The 21,380-nt window shown below is 38.0% G+C and overlaps 2 protein-coding genes across 8 annotated transcripts in view; one reads left to right on the top strand and one right to left on the bottom strand.

Annotated features, from left to right (window-relative positions):
• Window positions 1-45: 45 nt before the first annotated feature.
• On the bottom strand, window positions 46-6,440 carry hpdb (4-hydroxyphenylpyruvate dioxygenase b). 4 transcript variants are annotated; one of them, XM_056772783.1, is made up of 16 exons: window positions 6,083-6,440; window positions 5,858-5,949; window positions 4,375-4,475; window positions 4,041-4,067; window positions 3,812-3,874; window positions 3,376-3,480; window positions 3,234-3,276; window positions 3,045-3,127; window positions 2,866-2,955; window positions 2,675-2,778; window positions 2,505-2,582; window positions 1,437-1,599; window positions 1,278-1,349; window positions 1,072-1,194; window positions 846-962; window positions 46-673 (listed from the first exon to the last, which is right to left on the bottom strand). In XM_056772783.1, exons 3-16 carry the CDS (start codon window positions 4,375-4,377, stop codon window positions 563-565), a joined length of 1,182 nt encoding a protein of 393 aa, XP_056628761.1. In that variant the 5' UTR covers window positions 4,378-4,475; window positions 5,858-5,949; window positions 6,083-6,440; the 3' UTR covers window positions 46-562. The 4 variants fall into 4 exon arrangements, with proteins under 4 accessions (XP_056628761.1, XP_056628759.1, XP_056628760.1 ...); XM_056772781.1 differs by having other exon boundaries at window positions 4,375-5,949; XM_056772782.1 differs by lacking the exon at window positions 5,858-5,949.
• Window positions 6,441-8,231: 1,791 nt separating this feature from the next.
• The window catches only part of gapvd1 (GTPase activating protein and VPS9 domains 1), a 36,496-nt gene continuing 23,347 nt past the window's right edge, over window positions 8,232-21,380 (top strand). For all 4 annotated transcript variants that reach the window (XM_056772714.1, XM_056772713.1, XM_056772712.1 and 1 more), the window contains exon 1: window positions 8,232-8,393. The gene's annotated coding sequence lies outside the window, so the exon portion shown is untranslated. The remainder of the gene's footprint in view (window positions 8,394-21,380) is intronic.

Genomic DNA, 21,380 nt, shown 5'->3' with positions numbered 1-21,380 from the left:
CATGACGGGGTTTCATTTAAACGATAAGCTATAAGCAGACATTTGTCACATTATGATGGTTTATTTCTACTGGTTACAATTTATGGCACATTGCTTCTCATACAAACGGCCTTTGGATTTTTAAAGCCATTGAAAATAAGTAACATTGTACATTTTTATCCTAACATGCCCACTCGAAAATTAACCTTGACAGAGCACATAGGCCTACGTCTGGGGGACGTCTATTTGATGTCTGCAGTTACATCTACAAGACATATGCCTATTTTTTTTTAAGTTAGCTCTAATACATCTCTAAGACGTCAACTGTCAGCAAGACATTTAATAAGATGTCTGTAAGATGTTTATGAATTAGAGTGTGTGTAAAACTTTCTTTTCTAAGACGTTTGTTGGATATTTTTACACAGCAGATGTTTTCCAAATCTCCCGATCTTACAGACGAACCGGTGCTATGGGACTACATGTTTTTTTTTTTGTTTTAACTCTAGTAGAACCATGATTAATTTTCGAGGGATATGTTACCACATATATTTCTTTGTTCAAAGTGTAAAGTGAGGCAAAGCATTTAGAGTTTTTCTGATGTGCAATCAGAAGTGAGGATGGTGAGATTTCCTCTGGCGTTCTGGTCAGTTTCAATTGCCTCAAAAAGAGATTTGAAATTTCCAGCACCAAACCCCTGAAACAGAGGAATGTTATTCGACATTAGAACCCTTAATACATTTTCTTTAAAAAAGTATTCAATAATTTATAATGTAATGCAATTTAACGCAATATTATGTAAAATGTAAAAGTATTTAGTGATAAAAACGTAGGCCTATGCAGCTTTTGAAATATTACTGCAATCTTACTTGATGGTTGTGTCTCTGGATGACCTCTAGAAACACAGTGGGTCTGTCCTGTACTGGTTTAGTGAAGATCTGGAGCAGGTAGCCATTGTCATCATAATCCACCAAGATTTTAAGTTCCTATATGAATGTATGACAAATGAGAAACAAATACATCGTTGATGTCTCAAACTCTGAACTCTGCATCATTCTACCTTTTAACTTTATTCAAATTAAAACATTAGCTTACCTCCAGTATGCTTATATCTTCTGCAATTTTAACCTTGGAGTGCTTTAGCTCCTCTTTGAGCTGCTGGTAGTAAGTGTCAGGGACAGACATAAACTCCATACCACGTTCCTTCAGGTTGCGAATCTGGATAGAAACATATCCTTGTCAACCATTTACTATAAAACGCAAACCCATTGCTCATCCACATTTATTCTCAGTTCACTCACTGCTGAAATGATGTCAGAGGTGTTCATGGCGATGTGTTGAACCCCTGCGCCACCATAGTACTCCACGTATTCCTAAAAAGAGATTGATAAGAAAAGGCTGATGAAGAGATGCATACAAGTTTTTTATATTAGTATGTGTCGTGTGAAAATAATGCATGCCTGGATCTGAGACTTGCGCTTTCCGGTGGCCGGTTCATTGATTGGCATCTTAACAGTCTCTTCAAAGTTGGCCACCACTATGGAGCGCAGTGCACTGTATTCAGTCTGTAACTGCTTGTCATCCACGGACCAGAATCTATGGAACAGCAGGTTCCTCTGATACCTTCATGTAAACACAAATCAAAGATAAACGTGATGTTCGTGTGAAAATATGGTCCAGCATCAAGTTATCATCTGTACAATAAGTATTTACTTCCATACTGTAAGAACATTATAGAGCTTTGGAAAGGTTTTATATGGATAAAATTATGAGTTAAATTATGACAAAAATGGATCAATTTTCATTCATCCGTTCACAGTCTGTCAGAAGAGCTGAGCGAGACCCCGTGACACGCCTAGTACCCTGTTTAAAATCAAGGGGCTCCTCCTCTTGCCCCCCTTTCGTCCCTCTTTACCTCCATGCTGTGTAACTGTCTCCAGATGGTGTCTTGGACCCTTTCTATAGTAATTTGCTGAGTCATAACTACTAAACATTTTCGTACACAGTATTTGACCACGACCGGTGAGTAAAATACAACCCTTATCGCTTCCCCTTGTATTTTGTCTGACGGTTTCCCTCTATCCCTGTTCTACAATCACCATAGAGACACAGTAATGATCCTTTGGGAGTGACTCCTGGTGTATTCTGACTGGATAGGGAGTTTACCCCCAAGGCTTATGCTGTTCTAATGTTGTACCTCTGTTGACTGCTCTGCATGTTTCAGGACTATCAATCCTGGCACAAAGGGCCTTAAGGGGATAGTTCACCCAAAAATAAAAATTACATCATTTATTCATCTTAATGCCATTCAAAACATGAATATGTGGACCACAAAAGAAGATATTCTAAAAAAAATCTCATCGATTGTGTCTACAATGGAAGTCATTCGGCACCAATGTTGGTAACCAACATTCTTCAAAATATCTTCTTTTGTGTTCTGCAGAAAAAAGAGAGTCATGCAGGCTTGAAATTTCATTCATAGCTTTCAACGTTGGGTTTTCATGGTTTTACGATGGTTATCCTTTTACCATTCCACTATTGGCACCATCTCATTGTCTGGCTGGTTTCCAACCACATGATCAATGAAGTCAAGTTTGCCGCTTGGCCTACAAAAAACAATCACATTAAGAGACATCAAAAACATATTGACACTCTTTAAATGAAGAAAGTATTTATTATGGAACTATTGGACGCTTACAGTTTCACCAGGAAGGGGTCACAGAACAGAGGTTGGCGGAATCCAGGCAGGAAGAGTCCATTATACTCTGTCCTCTCGATAAAAGTGTGAGTGGTATCCCCATACTATAGAATAAAGAATAAGAATTAAAAAAAAATATGCTTTATTGTAAAAACGGCAAAAATCAACATTATACATGATATTTAACATACTGTCTGTAACACTGCCAGCTTCACTCTGCCAAACGAATCCTCCACAACATGGGGCTTCTTAATAATGATGGCACCCCGCTCCATCGCTTTCTGTGGCAAATAAACACTCAAAAGTAAAAATTACGTTAAAAATCTTGTAAAAAAGAAGATATTAAACAAGTGAGAAAACCATCATTCACCTCCACCAGGTAGTCACAGTTCTCTACAGTGAAAGCTACATCTTTAACACCATCTCCATGCTTCACCAGGTGCTCGCCCATCTCTGTCCATTAAAAAATGTAGAATACAAACAAAAAGAACGTGGGTTTAAAGTTCATCGAATACGAAACTATTACAATAGTATATATTTTCCTAACTGACGGGCCTACCTTTATTGCCGGGATTTAAGGCAGATGTGAAGACATAAATAATCTGAGAAAAAAGGAAAAGATGTAACCATGAAATAATTTGTATAAAATGTATAGATATTTTATTAAAGAGTGGTGAATGGTGGCACAATGAGACTCTCACCTTCCCCTGTTTCACCACGTGAGACACAATGTCACGGCTGCCTGTCTCAAGCCCACAATACGCCAAGGGTTCAAAACCCAGTTTATTACAGTAATACGACGCTGCCTGCGATACGTCACAACATAAAAAGTTAAATAATAAAACATTAAAATGAATTTGATTTAAACGTAAATCAACTAATATTAAGAAATTAAACTTGATATGACGTTCCGTCTTTAACATATAGAGTGTGAGAATGGCACCATCTACTGGTATGCTTGAGAATTGCTCCAAAAGTCTCAATGTGGATTAAATTAGTGTGCGGGAGGATGGTGGTCTGCATGTTTTATTGCTCCCACCCCTTAAAAGAGCCAATAGCATCTCCCTATAGGACACCTCCTCTTAGCTTAACTCACAAGCAAAACAATTCAACAAAATTATGTCTTTTCAAAAATACCTGCTTTGCATTTCCAACCCAGAAAGTGATGTGGTCAAAGCAGACAAATCTGCCCTCCTCATGCTGTAAACATAATAAACAACGATGGCACTTGCAGCGATAAAAGTTATACATTCACTTGTAACTGTCTCGTAACTGATCAGTCTTAAATATAACGCGTTGATGGCAATAAAAATGCATTTGGAAAAAGGTTAAAAAGTAACTTCGAATAATAATAATGACCTCATACCTTTTCACCTTTGTCAGTGTAGGTAGTCTGGAGATAAAATATTGACAGTCGGTTTGCAAATCAAAGACATTCAAATCCATCATGTGCTCGAGACTAAACAATCAGGCTATAAAGAACATTTTCTTTCTTTGAATTATTTATTTTATTTGATATAATACACAAAAAATGCAAATGGGTAAGAATGGACCAAAGAATAATATATTTATGAGTCTTTTAAAGTGTTTTACCTTAAAAGGAAACAAAGGAATGAAAAATAAATAAGAACATATTTTATAAAGTGTAAATATTTCCCCCTCTAACAACAGATTATTGTCTTAAAATGCAAATGTCTTACCATCTTCTTTTCTTGGGACAGTCGCAAGAAGGAGATGAGGTGAGTGCAGATGGTCCAGATGTGAATTTGTAGCGGTATGTAGGAGTCTCCGCCCACCGGTTCTCAGAAAGGAGGAAAGCAACACTAATGATGCTCTTAATATGTGATATAACTGTGTGTTAGGCCTACATATTATAACTCGTTTATTATGCAAATAAATGGCACTTTTTGCTTTTATGATAAAAGCGGTCTTCCTTTCGATTAGCCTATACATTTCAGTCTGGTTTTCAGCCAACCGCTGTTTTGGACCTTTGCCGGTTTTGAGAGTATATGTTTTCACGACTGATTTTTGCTGTTTGTCTAAATGGTAAAGAGGAGGCATACATTTCCTTCAATCCTATTGGTCATCTGGTTGCGCCTACATTTTTCAGTGTGACTATGCAAAATTTAAAGAGGTTTTTTTTGGTCAAAATGTCAATCAAACTTGTTTTTGTTATTTAATTTTTCCCCCGTTAGAATCCCTTTTAGAATCCAGACCGTCATAGAACATTAGGTAATGTTTAACAAAGTTCATGCACCTTTAGGATAAACAAAAAATATTTATGGTTATTCATTAATTTCATCAAAATTTCACTTTTTCAACTTCAGTAGAAAACAAGAAATGAACATTCAATACAAAAATGACAGTGTCTGACCACTAATATTTAAACATCATCCCATCACATGTTAGTAAAAATGCAACATCATGGTTATAAACCGAAAGCGTTTTACAACTATTTTATTTGTTTTCGAAATGGTTTTAACCCTCTGGTGACTTTCTTAATGTTGGTTTAACTGACACTGAAAACAATGTTAACCCTGGTGTGATGCAATTTCTGCAAATTAATTTCAATTCATTTAGCTTTCATTTAAATAATAGTTTTTAAGAATGCTTTCCCAAACATAATATTTTTCACCATTTACTCAACCCCATGTCACCATCTTCTTAATGCAAAAGAAGATATTCTGAAAAAAAATTCATACATTATAAATCAAGAAGGTCACCAACAATCTTCAGAATATCTTGTTTTATGTTGGAATGACTTGAGTCTTTTGTTCAGACCTTATTATAAGACATGAAAGCTGATAACAGAATCGTAAAACCCACTGTTACTGTACCGAGAATCGGTAAGAGTATTGTAATTGTTGCAAGTGTTGTATAAAACTCTTCTGTACATGTTCTCAGAAATCCAAACCTCTTGAGAGCAAGCAATGCAGCTTGTTTAGGCTGGTTTTACCTGAAATTTAAATGAGCGTTTCTGTGCGTTAAGGGGGAAAGGTGTTTATGCACATGTGGTATATTTCTCAAGAGAACATTGAGTCTAAGTCAGGCATTGATTGGCCAGTTACATCTCGAGGGAAAAACCCACACTGTAAGTGTCACTTAGCTGCACTCGATTTTCAACATTTGACATCATAGTTAAACAAGAATGAGAAGTGAAGACAAGTAAATAAAAGATAATACAGCCATGAACGAGTCGATGGAGAACCCAGCCGTTCTTCAGAAGTGGTTGCTGAAGAGGAAGAGCAGAGAGGAGCAAGAGAGGGAAGAAATACCTTCGCATGACGAAAATGGTTGTTCAACCGTTCCACCACAGGATGAAGCAGAGGAGGAAAAAGAATCAAAACCGGTTGACGAAGTTAATGTTGCAGATAAAGAAAAGCAGGCGAGAATCCATTCAGTCTTTACCTTGGTGAGAAGTCAGATCAGGACGCAAGCCGGTCTGGAGTGTGAACGTGTGGGTATACTGGATGTTATAAACCAAGTCAAGGAACTGGAAAAAAGCAAACGAGAGCAGGGCGAACCTGCGCCCACCGTTAAGGTCACCCCATCTGAGGAGGAGACACTGAACCAGGCTAGACAAAGAGAAACGGCTGAAGTGAAAAGTTCTGAGATGCTGAATGATACAAACAGGACTGACAGGATGAATGTGTAGCCTTGTTTAAGGAGGTCCTGTCGAGCTTGGAGTCATTAAAGAAGGATTTGCGAGAAGACCTGGCTCAGCTTCGCTGTGAAACACAGAGCTACATGGAGAGAGAGCTCTGCGGCCTAGAGACCCGCCTAACAAACTTACTGAGAACACAAACTCCCTCTGCACTTCCCATGGAGACCAAGCAACACAGAGCTCCCAGCATGCCTCTTTTGGTAGCACCTAGGAGACGAATGCTCAACCGCACATTCACCACTGTCACCCCTAAAACATGCCTACCTTTGTCCTTGGGGCCTCGCTCCAATTCAGAGCCATTGAGTGTGTCTGGTGCTGAGACTGGGAGCGGTGCTCAGAGCAGAGGAGAGGTGAGATGCTAAATAAGCCTCTAGGGCCCCTGCCTCCCGCTCGAACTCCAGCACACACAAACAAGAAGACTTTGAGAAGCAGGACTAACGTCGGTAAGCAGACGTGCTAGTCAGGTTTAAAATTAAAAAGGTTAGTACACTGAATATGAAGGGGTATAATAATATATATAATGTCAACGTCACACAAGGTGCAGTTATTTTTTCTGTGTTGTTTTCTTTTTACATTTGATGAAAATGATTAATTATTCTGTGAATTTGTTTAAGACAATCAAAGAAGACTCTATTAGACTTGCAAGGGAGTAAATAATCCATTGATGTGAAAATGCAATTCAAATATTTTCAGTTTAAGGCTGGATTATACTTCTTTAAATGTACTGTAGTAAATACCTTGAATTGTTTTAAATTATTATAATGTAAGCTAACTTTATCTATACAAATTTAGTTATTATGTTGATGTCTACATACTGCAGACATGTCATAGTTTTGCAACATTATTGTACAACACAATTTGAGCTTTGTTTTGGGGAAGAATATTAAAAACCGGAGTTATAAAATTGTTACAGTTCTTTTTTTTTACTTTTGGAGCTACAACATTCTAAAAAGGTACAGTACACACTGTCCAGGACACTTAATTTGTTCATTTCTATGGTTTCTACGGATCTCAACCCTAACTTATATGACAAAAAAATCTCAAATTCGAAAATATAATAGAAAAATAAGTTGTGGTCAGGATCCGTGCGAGAAAATCCTTTCTGTAGATGGGAATAATCAATTGTATACCTGACTTGCACTTTAAATGGAAAAACTTAATGATTCAGTTTGTGATTAATGATTATTTACTGATTATTGTAAATACTACATCATTCAGTTTATTTCCTAGCACACAAACATTTCTGAAATGTGATTCGTAAAACTATTATCTACACTAAATTGCATTAGTGTTTCATAAATATGATCTTATAAAAATGTAGTTTCATATACATACTGATTTTATCAATTACTTTGTGCATATCATTATTGAGTTATTGCATGTCATTACTAGACATTCTGTAGACCTGTAATTAAAAATTATGCATGAACATGATATGTATAAATAATACACAAAGGAGCCCTACAATTGCATTTATTTGTGTCCTAAAAAATAATTAAAAGGGAAATTACATTTTAGACATATGCATATTATTGTAATCTTATGTAGTAAAATTAAAACGATATGTACTCCTAGTGAAAATCATTATCTGTGAGTTGTACGCGTCATAGTTTTTGTATATGATTGCAGCGACACCTGGCGGCTAAAACAACTTGATGTTCTTCACTCATCAACAATACCATTCATTTCTAGTAAACTCATACTTCCGATCAAGTATACTATTATTTGCTACATTCGTTTGAAAAACAACGACGATCCAATGTGTAAATAAAACACAAACAAATAAAACTATCCTAAAAAGACCTTCAAAAAGTTCCATCAGCTGCGTGTCTGCGCAAGTCTGAATTGCGCATGCGCAGGACGCGCGTCCCCGTTTGATGACAGCTGTGCTCTGACTGTTGCTAAAGGGAGGAGAAAATCTCACGACGGAGGCTTTTTATCTCGTTCATTCCCAGCTTGGACCTTCGGCGGACTTAAACGAGACAACGGCTGACAAATCGACCTGCACCCTATAACAGAATTTAATCGTCCACACCCCAGCCGTCAGAGAAGTCGGTAAGTGTGTTTGAATCGCGATGGTTAATGTGACACTTTAGCGAACGGAGTGCTAACGTTAACTGGCTCGCTGGCCTGCTTGTCTCGTGCATGTTGTCACCTTTTGTTTTTATCCCCGTTTGCTGCCGAACGTTACACTTACAGACGTAAATCAGTCTCATAGTATATTGATATCTGACTGCAGAGTACGAAACAATAACGTTACTTAGCGATGTATTTATATTAATATTACAGTAATAAATGTTAGGTGTTGCTCCTGAATGCAATGCCGCTTTCTGGCGACCCGACACTTGGAGCTTTTGTTGTGGTCATGCACTTCTCTAACTACGGTGTTTTATTTAGTGATTTAACTCTTAAGGCGGTTGCTTCGTTTCATTTTTATAGCATAATGCACTTTTTGTCTCATCGAGTAACTGTTAGTCCGCAAACACCCATAGTTTGCGATTGATTTGCAGCCGTGTTCGTTTCTGTTGTCACTCGTAGGTCTCACACTTTTGCTCTGTGTAAACTCTCTATCTATCTTTACATAAACGCATTTTGTCAGACGTTTAACATCATTTCTCATGGAGAGTTTACCGTGAAAGATGGCAAATAGTGTTACTGCAGATCTCTGAATTCACACGGTTACATGCTGGTCACTTATTTCCAGACATTGTGATTTTGTTGGTAATAAGTGACCTAAATAGACCCTAAAAGTATAAGCAATTCATAAAGCTTATTTCATGCACAATAGATCAAAATGCTTCCAGTTTGCATACCATTTTAAACCATCAGCTGTTCACTGTTAAACCATAACAATGCATTTTGTTGTATTTTTAAAGAACGTTATTGAAAGTACGTCCAAAACTAATATCTTGTTATCATTTGTTCACATTCTTGTCATTCAAAAAATCTGTATGATTTTCTTTCTTTGAGGCACAAGAGAAGATATTTTGAGAAATGTTTGTGGTTTTGTGTCCATGCAATGAAAGTCAACGGGGGTCAGTGTTGTTTTGTTACCAGCATTCTTCCAAATATCTTCTTTTATGTTCTGCAGAAGAAAGAATGGTTTAAAATGAAATGATGGTGGTGGGTTAATGATGTAAGAATTTTCAATTTTGCGTACCAAAAAAATCCTAATCCAAATTCAAGAGCGAATGCAACTAAATAGTCAGTATTTCGGACGGCCGTCATTTTTGTGTTTTTGGCCATGGGTATTGCTTCTGTATTTCGGTCATCAAAGTAGAATACTGCTATCTAGACATGCTTTCTTACTTAAACATGTGCTGTCTTTGAAAGGCCAGTCTTGTAGTTGCCAAATCTTTGAGCGCTCTTGTTTTCTAAACACTCAGCTGTGTGTGGCTGGCACAGGACTGACGTTTTTCCCATCTAGTTCATCTCCCAACTGTTCGGGCTGGCCCATACAGCTTTACGCTCTCTTCTCTGTGGATGCCAAGACTTTGACATTAGTTCGACTGTGCTCTTTGAGTAGCAGTTGGTGTTTTCTGATTAGCTTAAATTTGATGCTGTAACTAACAGTTGTCCTCATAGACATACTTTCACTTTTCCTAACAACGAAAGTCGAATAAGGAAGTTTAACCATGCCGATTTACTCGTACTACCAAACATACTGTTTTTGTTGGAGTGCTACTGACACACCATTTCTGCTCTAATGGACAGTTTTACATTTTTAACGATGTGGCAGAGAACGCGTGACACAGATTTCGGTGTCAAGCAGGATGTATTTCCAGCAGGGTCAGGAGATAGGAAGTGTGAAGCTCCAGATATGAGAGAGCGAGTACACGCATACCGGTGTCAGAGGGGCTGTTTGCGTGTTTTCCTGGCACCTTGCTTATGGCATTTAGTTAAATATGAACAGTATAATTGATAGAATTCATTAGTAGTGTTAGTTTAATAAGTTCAATATAATAATGACTAATTAGGGATGAAGAAAGTCATTGTTTTTATTTTATGGATGATAGGAAAAAAAAGCCAAATAGCCTAATTCCAATATTTAGTCCGTTATATTTCTGCTGTGCACCCTTAGGCCACATCCACATATTTTTTTCCCTTTTCATGGCATTGTCTCAAGAAATATCTGCGAACACACAAAAGCTACTCAAAACAATGTAGTATACACGCCGAATCAGTATGTACACTATAAATGGAGAATACACAGATACGATACAAAATGTTTACGTATACAGCTAAACGTGTCTTCGTGTGGATGGCCACGTAAAGGGATGGTACAATACCTTTAAATTAATGCTAAAAATGTGTAATTGTTGGCAAATAAGAGATATGTTTGGTAAACTGTTGAAATTTAAGCATATTTTTGTTGCTCATTTGAAAGACATAAGTTGGATCTTGCTTTTGCATCCTGCAGATAAACTTATAGTTAAATAAATAAATGTATATAGTGGATATATTACATTTATTATTATTATTAGATATTAATACACAAATAATAGTTTTGAGAACAGAGGAAGGCTGCCTAGTTTTTTGGTTGGTCTTCTCTGTGCTTAGGCACTTTTTTCTAAACAGTCAACAACTTCTCCATCCACAGCTTGAGAAAGCCGGAGGACAGTTTCTGGGAACAGTTTGGAATTGATTCACAAGAGACTGAGCTCATCTGCATATTTTATCCGTCAGATTAGATAAAACCAATTCGTTTTTATTTGATTGTTTTTTGGCAGTTGTGCTATTTTTGACTCAGTGCTTCGGTATCTAGAGACAGATGGTTTTATGTAATGTTCCCTCCTTAAAGTTTTAATCTGTAACTTTTGGCTTTGTATACAGAATGTCCTCTCTATCTCTAACAGTACGTTGACTCAATGAAAAACTGAAAAGTTGTTCCTTTGCATTTTTGAAAAGTTTTACAAAAACACGACAGCATTATCAAAACGATCTGCATTTACATGGATTAGGGAAAACTTGTAAAACGCTTCATTATGAGGGGCAGTGGATTGCGCTATAAAGAGACCCTACGCATACCCTTTTTAAGATAAAAGCAGTTTTAATACACTTTGTCTGCGTGTATAGTTTGTATATATAAATTAATACTATTCCGCTGGTCGTAGTGGTGCAGTTAATACACATTTTACGTGAGAAATGATAATGGGTGTGTCACGCAGCACAACCAAGCAGCATGGAGGCCGCCATTATTGTTTGGAGAAAATGTGTAATCGTGCAAATGAACAGCCAAAACGCATAAAAAATGTAGTCTTGTGCAAACTGCCAGTTAAAATGAAAGTGAATGTCACTTATACAACAAATTTACATGAGAGTTCAAGATAAATCTTTTAATTTACCGTTGTGAATTGGAATGAGGATGAAGATCACACATATTATTTATATACTTTCTCAGTAATTTATTTTCGTTTATTTTTAACAAAAAAGTTACAGATTGCACCTTCAAAAGTAGGGCTGTCACGATTATGAAATTTGGCAGGCGATTAATTGTATATTCAATTATTGTGAATATGGTGATTAATTGTCTGTTCAAAGGCTTTGAAAATTATAACGTTTAATTACAATTAATTTATTAAATAAATAAAAAATAGATGCATTAAAGAGTAAATATATAAAATATTATTTTTGGTGTATGGAGTGTCCAACAACATATTTACGTATATACACAGTGTAAAAACACTTTCATTTTCTAATAATAGGCAGTTTTTGTTACTTTACTTCTTGACTGACTCTCAAAGGATTGTTTCGGCAATTCATCGGTCTAATCCCCTCCTTTCTGTCAGCCTACTCTAATCTGATTGGTCAGATGGTATCTGGTGTGATTGGTCTACTGCGTGCAGTGTCACAAATGGAACGTATTACACGAAGTGAGCAGTTATCTGACCCGGAGCTGAAATTCGAACGACAGACGACTCGTTCACGTGATTCAGAGTCGACTCCTTTTTTCCCAAGCCAATAACTTTGTTATTCGTTCACTTTCATCTTTCCGACTTGGCAGACTGCTTACATTCACACACAGCAACATTTCACACTGCATGAAATGTAATTTTAAGGAAGTACAAATATTTACTCTTTAAGAAACGTGAACATTCCCTGTAAAGTGGCCTTAACAGAATAACTGAGAAATTATGATAATGTCGTCTTTCCCTGTAAATTCGAACGTAGCCGTGAGTGCAGACCAAGGATGGTGGATGTAAAAAGCAGATCACCCTTGCTTTTCTAAGGACTAACTTGCGGTTATCCAAAATAATTGCGATTACGTCAATAATTGCGATGAGATGATTATTTAGGAATTGTGACAGCACTATTCAGAAGTTCCTCCTCTTTTGACATCTACAGGTGATGTTGACATAATGGTGATGCACGTGGTTGTCATTTTATCTGTTGTCAGATGTGCTTGCTGCACAATTTCTTTAAACCACAGATAATGTTTTGCATTGTCTTAAGGTCATATCCTGGGCTGGAAACATTTCCGTGCAGCACTCTCTACAACGCTTGGTTATGGGATTTTCGGTGGTCAGCTAGATACCATCAGAAGCAGAAGAGCGCGGATGTGAGCATCCTGAAAGAGCTTTCAGTAAGAGCTCAGCTGACCAAGAACATCACTTTATGTGCATCTTTAAATTCCATTTGTATTACGGTGTTGCAAATGGGAATGAGGGTTTGGTTCCTGGAAACCGAGAAAACGTTACCTCATTGGCTCTTAGACTGTAATTGACAGGAAATAGAAACTCCGCTTCTCTTGCTCTGTTCTCTACATCCGCAATACTGTAACTTGTTTTTTTTTAATGCATCATGAAGATGAAGTCCATTGTAGATTTGTATAACCACATTTACTGCTGAATGAAGTCAGCGGGAAGGTTCTCTTTTGGGTGGCTGGTTCTGCTTGATTTTGTTATTAGTCTGAGTATTGTTTCCCGCACAGCTCTTAACTACCATTCTTTAAGGGCACCGAGAGCTTTGGCGTAACCAGCCACAATGGGGAAGAAGAATTGAAAAAGGGATCCTTGTTAAGGCACCTACTTAACCTGAAAGAGACCAGGGCTCACGCTGAACGCTTCCGGACGTCTTTTTTAAACTGAGTAGCCGGAAGAGCTTCGATTCTTGCCAGCCATGATCTGGAATTTTGCAGTGTTTTTATATTTAAAAAAAAAATCTTAATAGCAAAGCAACAATTATTTAGGTATTCTCATGTGTGCTAACAATCATATCAGGTTACCGTTTAATTTCTAAGTTAAACACTAAAACTTAACCGACCCTTTGTGATTTTGTTCCTTATTTTTAAACCGATTAAATTATTATGGAAATGTTTTAAAGTGAAAGCTTATAGTTACTCAAGCAAAATTATTGCTATATAATTTATGTAGGAGTAAACAGTTCTTGAAAACATTAAAGGGGTGGTCTGATGGAATTTCACTTATTTGAATTTAGTAAGTGAGTAGTGTAGATGTTTAAGCATAAGCAACATCTGCCAAGTCCCAGCGCTTAAAGTTCACAGAAATTAAAGATCTTTTGAGAAATCTCTTTTTAAAGACTACAATAAATGGCTTGTTGGGACTACAACAAACTTTTTTTCTTGGGTTATTGAAATCATGAATCCCAAAATTTACATTGACCCTGTCCCCTGTAACTCAGTTAGGGTAATGGGCCGGACATCTCAAGACACACACGAAGCGGTAGACCAATCACAAAAGACTGGCTCAGCTTGACCATTCTGAGCGTTTGGATGGAGGGACTTCATAGAACCAGGAACTCAACACCCTGATTTTGAGATGATGGTGTAAATCACAGAAATTTGTAATATATAAAGAATTTATTGAATATCAAAACATGAACACCTATTGTTTAGCACATCGTAAATAATAAATTTAGGCAAAAATTGACCACAAACTACCTTGCTATCATGAATTTCACGGTACTTTACAAAAATACATGTACTAGGGGTGGGTGAAAAAATCTTCAGTCTTCTAGCGATTCTTATTGATTCACAGATTTAAAAATATCTATTTTCTAGTTAATATAAGTTGATGTTAGTTGACAGTTTTAGTTTAGTCTTTTATAAAAAAACACAACAAAAAGTACCGATAAGAGTACCGTTAAAGTATCGGATCGATAAGTGGTATAAATAAAAGTAGCAATAACGTTAAAACCTTAACGATACCCATCCCTACTTATACATCTGCTGTAAATGTTTGAACATCCATATTGATTAGGGATGGGAATCACAGGATACCTCCCGATACGATTCGATACGCTATACAGGGCTCACGATACCGAAAATATCACAATGCTCCGATTATGTGATAATCGATATATCGCTTGGCAATTCTATAAAAATACATCACAACATCTGCAATTGAAGGGAAAAAAGGATCTTTTAGATGAGCAAGATACCTGCACCCCTACAAGAGCACTACGGGTGAGAGAGAAAGCGCCAGACTGGAACGAATCACTTAAACTACAGACTGAAAGAAGATCAAAAGAGTATTCCCAACTTGCAGATCGCCAAGTTAACCACGCTATTTATTTACATTCACTACGAAATCCAAAGTGCGCCCAAACTTTTGATATAAAAGACGCTGGCTCATCTCAAATTTGGTCCGTCATGATGCTCGTATTTCTTCTCCGCTGTGAATTACAATTTCCGTTCATCTGACCATCCGTAATCTGGGAGCGTTACCACAAGAAATATGTGGGTACTACTGTTCTGGTAAGCACAGTGTAGATATGAATTTTGTATTTAAAAAAAAAACAGATACTTTGTCCAAGAGTATCGATAAAGTCTCGCAGGCTAAAATGTCGCGATAAATCGCAATATCGATTTTTTTTTTCCCCCACCCCAAATATTGATAAAAGACATTTTGTTCTGTAGGAATGTTTGATGTAAGAATACTTGAGACTAGGGGTGTTATATAAAGATATATATATATAAAGATATATATGTGAGTACCACAGAGTGAACTAGCGGTGTTGTGTTGAGCGTTTTAGTTTTGAGGGAGCATCAATTGAAGCTCTGTTATTCTGACTCCTCATGAGGACAATCTCCTTTCCAGCTGTAATAGATAATGATGCAGAAGGCAATTTTAATGTTTAATTTAATCCTGCTCTTTGAATTAGTTGAAAAGACGAATTCTGTCAATGTTTGAAACAATATGTTAGGCTATCATTTATAGAATGCTGAACTGTTAAAAAGTAATATTTTAGTAATCTTCATATACCTGGAGCGTGCACCTAGCACTAGGAATATAGGCAGATACTCAAAATAAAATGACTCTAATCGGATCAGAATTATTTCGCACTATAATGCTGCTGCTGCCACCTTATGATAAAATAATAGAAATTGGCATTTATTTTGTTTGCACCAATAAATACTGCTGCCTTCCAGCTGCAATCACCAATACAACATTGTTCCAGATTTTTTTCTATATCGTCATAAATATCATTACCGCAAATATTCTTGAAATATCTCATGAACACAACAATTTCTCTTCGTTCCTTCTCTCAGTTGTGTCTTCTCTACCTGCTCAGATTCTGTCGGATCTAATCCAAACGTGGCTACTCTGCACAAAGGGAAGTGAAAAAGGGACCTTCATGTTGTTCCCAGTGCTTTTAGAAAGTGTGCCTTTCTCTCGCTGTTGCTAAAAACAGCATCAACTGCCGTCAAGAGGATGAAAAAGAGAAAGTAAATAGATGTCTTGGTTTTTGTTGTTTGTTGTCACTGACGTTGTTAGTCAGTGTATTGCAGAGTACTGTCATGTTGCCTACCATCAAAAAACCATCTGCAGTTCTTGAGATGATGTTCTTGATCTCAAAAACAAAAACGGCTGCATAATAATCTGCACGGCTAGGACTGTTTCCTCTTCTTGAGTAAGATCTCTCTCTTTTTAGATATTAGAAGGGAGTTTGTTCAAACTAATAGTGGCTGGGTGGGAGATATTGCTAAAATGGTCACAATGCCACTGGAGTTATGGACTTATTTTTTTTATACTATCGTATGAGGTCTACTTATGACGTACACAAGGTTTTTACATAAAAAAACACCCAAATCAATAAGTAATAGGCTATTTTCCACCCAGGTTTTGAGGTCGGCTTGACAAAAGATCGGTTTTAAAGGGCGTTCCGCCATGAAGACTTGTAAGTAAATGCCCACTGCTATGATTGGGTGGCAGTTTGCATAGTTGGAGACTTCTGTGAATTTGTTTAGAGATGTTATGTTAGGTAACACATTTGCCCTATTCACACAGGATTACCTCCCCACATCTGTATTTCATGTGGCGCATTCGCATGGGATTAATGAAGGGACTAATATAATCACAGGAACTATATGTTGTACTTGCATATAAAAATGCTGTACCATTGTGTCTGATTAAATTTTGACGCTTCAGCATTGCTTTTTAATCTTAGTCTCTCCCCAAATCCAGCATCGATCTGTGCCTTGTTCACGAAGACATCCTCTGAGAGAAACGACCAAACGCTCCATGTTTTTCCCACATGAGCTGGAACGTCTTTAAAAATAAACTTTAACCATGCATTCCTAATATCGAAATCTGAAGGAACGTTATGCAGCGAGCGACTGTGTTCTTACACAACCAGGGATGGCACAATATTTAGCTTTCTTAACGTAACATTTGTTTATTGCCCGCTCGCTCTATCTGGTTCCACGCCACTTGTGATACTTCAGTTCTGTAACTCGCGAACCAGTGGGTGGTGCTAGAGACGTGGTCATTGATATTTTTCTGTGGAGGCGCTGTCCAACCTATCAATGACATCATAGATGGGTGCATTCTAGAACCTGGCGTTCGCTAAGCCTGGTATCTCAGTAACAAGGGCATGTTCAGTTTGACATTCACATGATGTTCGAGTGAACGCGATTCCCTCTTATATAAGAAAAGCTCGGGTTCAAATTGTGATTTTAATTCATGGCTTCTTTAAAACCTCAGCTTCAGAAATTTGAATTTAGTTTTTTGTCCAAGATGCCCCTCTCATTTCTCAGTAGTACACATTTATCATGGTCCTACCTGGCATTTGGTAGGAGAAATTGTATGGGATGTTAGCCTTTGTACTAGGTACATGGGACTGAATAGATGATATCCAGACCCAGTACTTTTACAAATGTTTTGCCTAATTTGAGATTCTTTCAGGTAGGCATGGAAAAAAACTCGACTGATTTGTTACAGAGTTGAATTATTCCAGAATTGCTATAATATTGATTTATAAGTGTCTCTATTCTGCAGATCACAAAAGAAGATATTTTGAAGAATGTAAAGGAAACTGTTCTTTCAGGCACCTTTCACATTGTAATTATTCCTTCTATGGTAGTCAATGGTGGCCAAGAAGTGTTTGGTTATAAGCATTCTTCCAAATATCTTTCTCTTTGTTCATCAGATTTGGAGTAAATGAAGACTTTTGGTGTTGTGTGCTGTAGTTTCAAGTTGGCCTAATTGTTTTAGAAGTTTATTTAAAGTTTGCTTAGTCAAGTCTGTGACTTAGCACTAACCCTGACTTTACTATTTAAAGTTTGGACGCATTTGATTGCTAGCAATACCAAGTTCATGAGTTCAGTTGCCAGGGAAGAACAAACTGATAACATGGACTTTGAATGATGTTGTATTCTGTAAGTGTCTCTGCCAAATGCTTTTAATTTTAAACTAAGCCACGAGGTTGTTCTTCAGACCTTAAACTTCTCTGAATAAACTAAAAAACGTAGGTGAAGAAAAACATCTTTCATCTGCCCGAAGGCTGAATCTTCCCATGTTCTTCACATATTCTTTATTTGGCAGCAAGACAAGAGGTTGAGCTGAATCCGTAGTAAGCGGTAAAGTCACCTCAGATCTTCCCATCTTTTGTTGTGTTGGTGGGCCGATGTGCGGATGCTCGGAGGCCCAGGCTCGATCGAGTGCATCTCTGGCCTGCTCTGCATCCCACATTCTCCTCTGTTTTCCTCTTAAACCATGCTCACAAAGACCTCTTTGTGCCCAAGGGATGGTCCAAGAAATGATAGGAATTTTTAGCCTGTTTTCTGGTTTGAACATTTATTGGAGTTTGTGTGCGAGTGGATGTTTCTTGTTGGTCTACATCTTTCCCAAGATGCAATTTGCATATCCTTTCTGACCATTCATGACACGGAAAGTGTCTCACAGGTTACAGTAGTCCAGGCTTTGTAACGTTATCGCTTCTTCTAAGAAATGCCTCAGTAATTTTGTTTCCATACATTGGGGGAAAATGTTGTTTGGTTATCAACGTTCTTCAAAAAATTGTGTTTTGCAGAAGAAAGTGAACTAGATTTTTTGGTGAACTTAGATTTATGAATTTATTGAAAATATCTGATTTATGATTGGATATGGTTAATTCACTATGCCAACATTTATAACACATTTACACATGGCACAAAGAACATGAACGTCCATTGCATTTGTTGAGTTGTTACACAACTCTCTTAAATTCTTGATTCTGATTGGTCAGTCACGGTGTTGCGTTTTGCCATTTCTTTGTTTATTGTATGATGACTAGTTGACTGTAATTTATCCATATCTCGTGTGTTGTCCAGTCTATATTTCAGTAACATCAGCATAAAGTGTTTAATTCGAACCAAACTCAGCAACAAAAGAAACGTCCTCTGACTTTCAACTGTTTTTACTTTCAGTAAACTTAATATGTGTAAATATTTGTATGAACACTAAAAGATTCAACACCATAAGAGATAAACTAAAAATGTGTCGAAGACATGTGACAAACAGAAATAGAATAATGTGTCCCTGAATGAAGGTAGGCTCAAAATCAAAAGTACAAGTCAGTATCTGGTGTGGCCACCAGCTGCTTGAAGTACTTCAGTGCATCTCCTCCTCATTGACTGGACCAGATTTGTCAGTTCTTGCTGTGAGATGTTACCCCACTCTTCCACCAAGGCACTTGCAAGTTCCTGGACATTTCTGGGGGGAATGGCCCTAGCCCTCACCCTGCGATCCAACAGGTCCCAGACGTTCTCAATGGGATTGAAATCCGGGCTCCTCACTGGCCATGGCAGAACACTAACATTGTTGTCATGCAGAAACTCACGCACAGAACTAGCAGTATGGCTGGTGGCATTATCCTGCTGGAGGATCATGTCCGGATGAGCATGCATAAAGGGTACCACATGAGGGAGGAGGATGTCTTCCCTGTACCGCAAGGCATTGAGATTGCCTGCAATGACAACAAGCTCAGTCCGATGGTGATGTGATATACTGCCCCAGACCATGACGGACCCCCCACCTCCAAATCGATCCCGCTCCAGGGTACAGGCCTCGGTGTAACGCTCATTCCTTCGACGATAAACACGAATCCGTCCATCACCCCTGGTGAGACAAAACCGTGACTCATCAGTGAAGAGCACTTTTTGCCACTCCTGTCTGATCCAGCGAAGGTGGGTTTGTGCCCATAGGCGGCGTTGTTGCTGGTGATGTCTGGTAAGGACCTGCCTTACAACAGGCCTACAAGCCCTCAGTCCAGCCTCTCTCAGCCTATTGCGGACAGTCTGAGCACTGATGGAGGGATTGTGTGTTCCTGGTGTGACTCGGGCAGTTGTTGTGGCCATCCTGTACCTGTCACGAAAGTGTGATATTCGGATGTACCGATCCTGTGCAGGTGTTGTTACACGTGGTCTTCCACTGCGAGGATGATCAGCTGTCCTTCCTGTCTCCCTGTAGCGCTGTCTTAGGCGTCTCACAGTGCGGACATGGCAATTTATTGCCCTAGCCACATCAGCAGTCCTCATGCCTCCCTGCAGCATGCCTAATGCACGTTCACGCAGATGAGCAGGGACCCTGGGCATCTTTCTTTGGGTGTTTTTCACAGTCGGTAGACACGCGTTTTTAGAACTGTGGCCTTAAATGCCTACTCTCTGTAAGCTGTTAAGGTCTTAACGACCATTCCACAGATGCATGTTAATTAATTGATTATGGTTAATTGAACATGCATGGAAAACATTGTTTAAACCCTTTACATTGAAGATCTGTAAAGTTATTTGGATTTTTACAACATTATTGTTGAAATACACATTCTTGAAAAAGGGACGTTTCTTTTTTTGCTGAGTTTAGATCCTCAAATAATTTGGCTGGGTTTATATTTGGCATTAACATGTACCTGTATCTGGATGTTGTCCACATACACATTCAAAAGACAAGTGTAAACACGCTTCTGATAGGAATGTTATCCGATCAGCATGTCCTGAACAAGATATGGTCGAGGACGCATTGTGATCGGATCTTAGTGTAATATAAACGCAATCCAGCCAGTTTATCTACATTTACCGGCACAACCTCACAGAAAACCCCGCCTGCTATCATTAATCTCTCGTCTGTCCGAACCCTGTCAGACTGCGGAGCAGATGACAAAAACAGCGGAAAGTTTGCTCTTGCTCACGCACAAAATGAACGTGTTTTTAGCGCGCAGAGCAAAGAAACGATGCGCTGTCACTTTTAGCCGAACCAACCCAAATAGACGAGAACGTTGACATTGGTCACTTTTGATCATAGTAACTTCGGCATACTTATCTGATTATTTTTATTATCAGACACAGCTCAGGTACAAAAGCTTTTTACAAACGTCCTCCGCTTATACTTTCACACATAAGATCATTAATCGTTTTAACCGTGGTTTACTTCCCACCGCTGCCTCAATGTCAACATGCCTGCGGCGGATACTTTCAAGTGTATCAAATCTGTAACATGCTCTTCCTCCCCGTTATACGTGTTGTGAAATATCATTTTTTTTATTGCAGGCTTAATAAAACAATAAAACTATAGAGATCCGATCAAGTATCCAGATGTGGAAGCCACTTGATGTTGACAAGTGTAAATGTGTCCTGATTGTCTGAGGATTCGATCGGCTTGTTCGTATCACCGAGATCGCATGTTAATGCCAAATATAAACGCACCCTTTGTCTGCCAAGAGTATAGTTTAGTATAGTATAATCCTTCCTAACTCGGATCAGCCTTTGTGTACAATTCTAAAGGTTTTTGAACATTCTAGCAATTTCTTTGCATGCCTTCCCAGTTA

The sequence above is a fragment of the Triplophysa dalaica genome, chromosome 18, assembly GCF_015846415.1.
Source record: "Triplophysa dalaica isolate WHDGS20190420 chromosome 18, ASM1584641v1, whole genome shotgun sequence".
In the NCBI taxonomy this organism is placed as follows: Eukaryota; Metazoa; Chordata; class Actinopteri; order Cypriniformes; family Nemacheilidae; genus Triplophysa; species Triplophysa dalaica.
The sequence above is the reverse complement of the archived record's forward strand: the minus strand, read 5'-3'. Positions and strand labels throughout refer to the sequence as shown.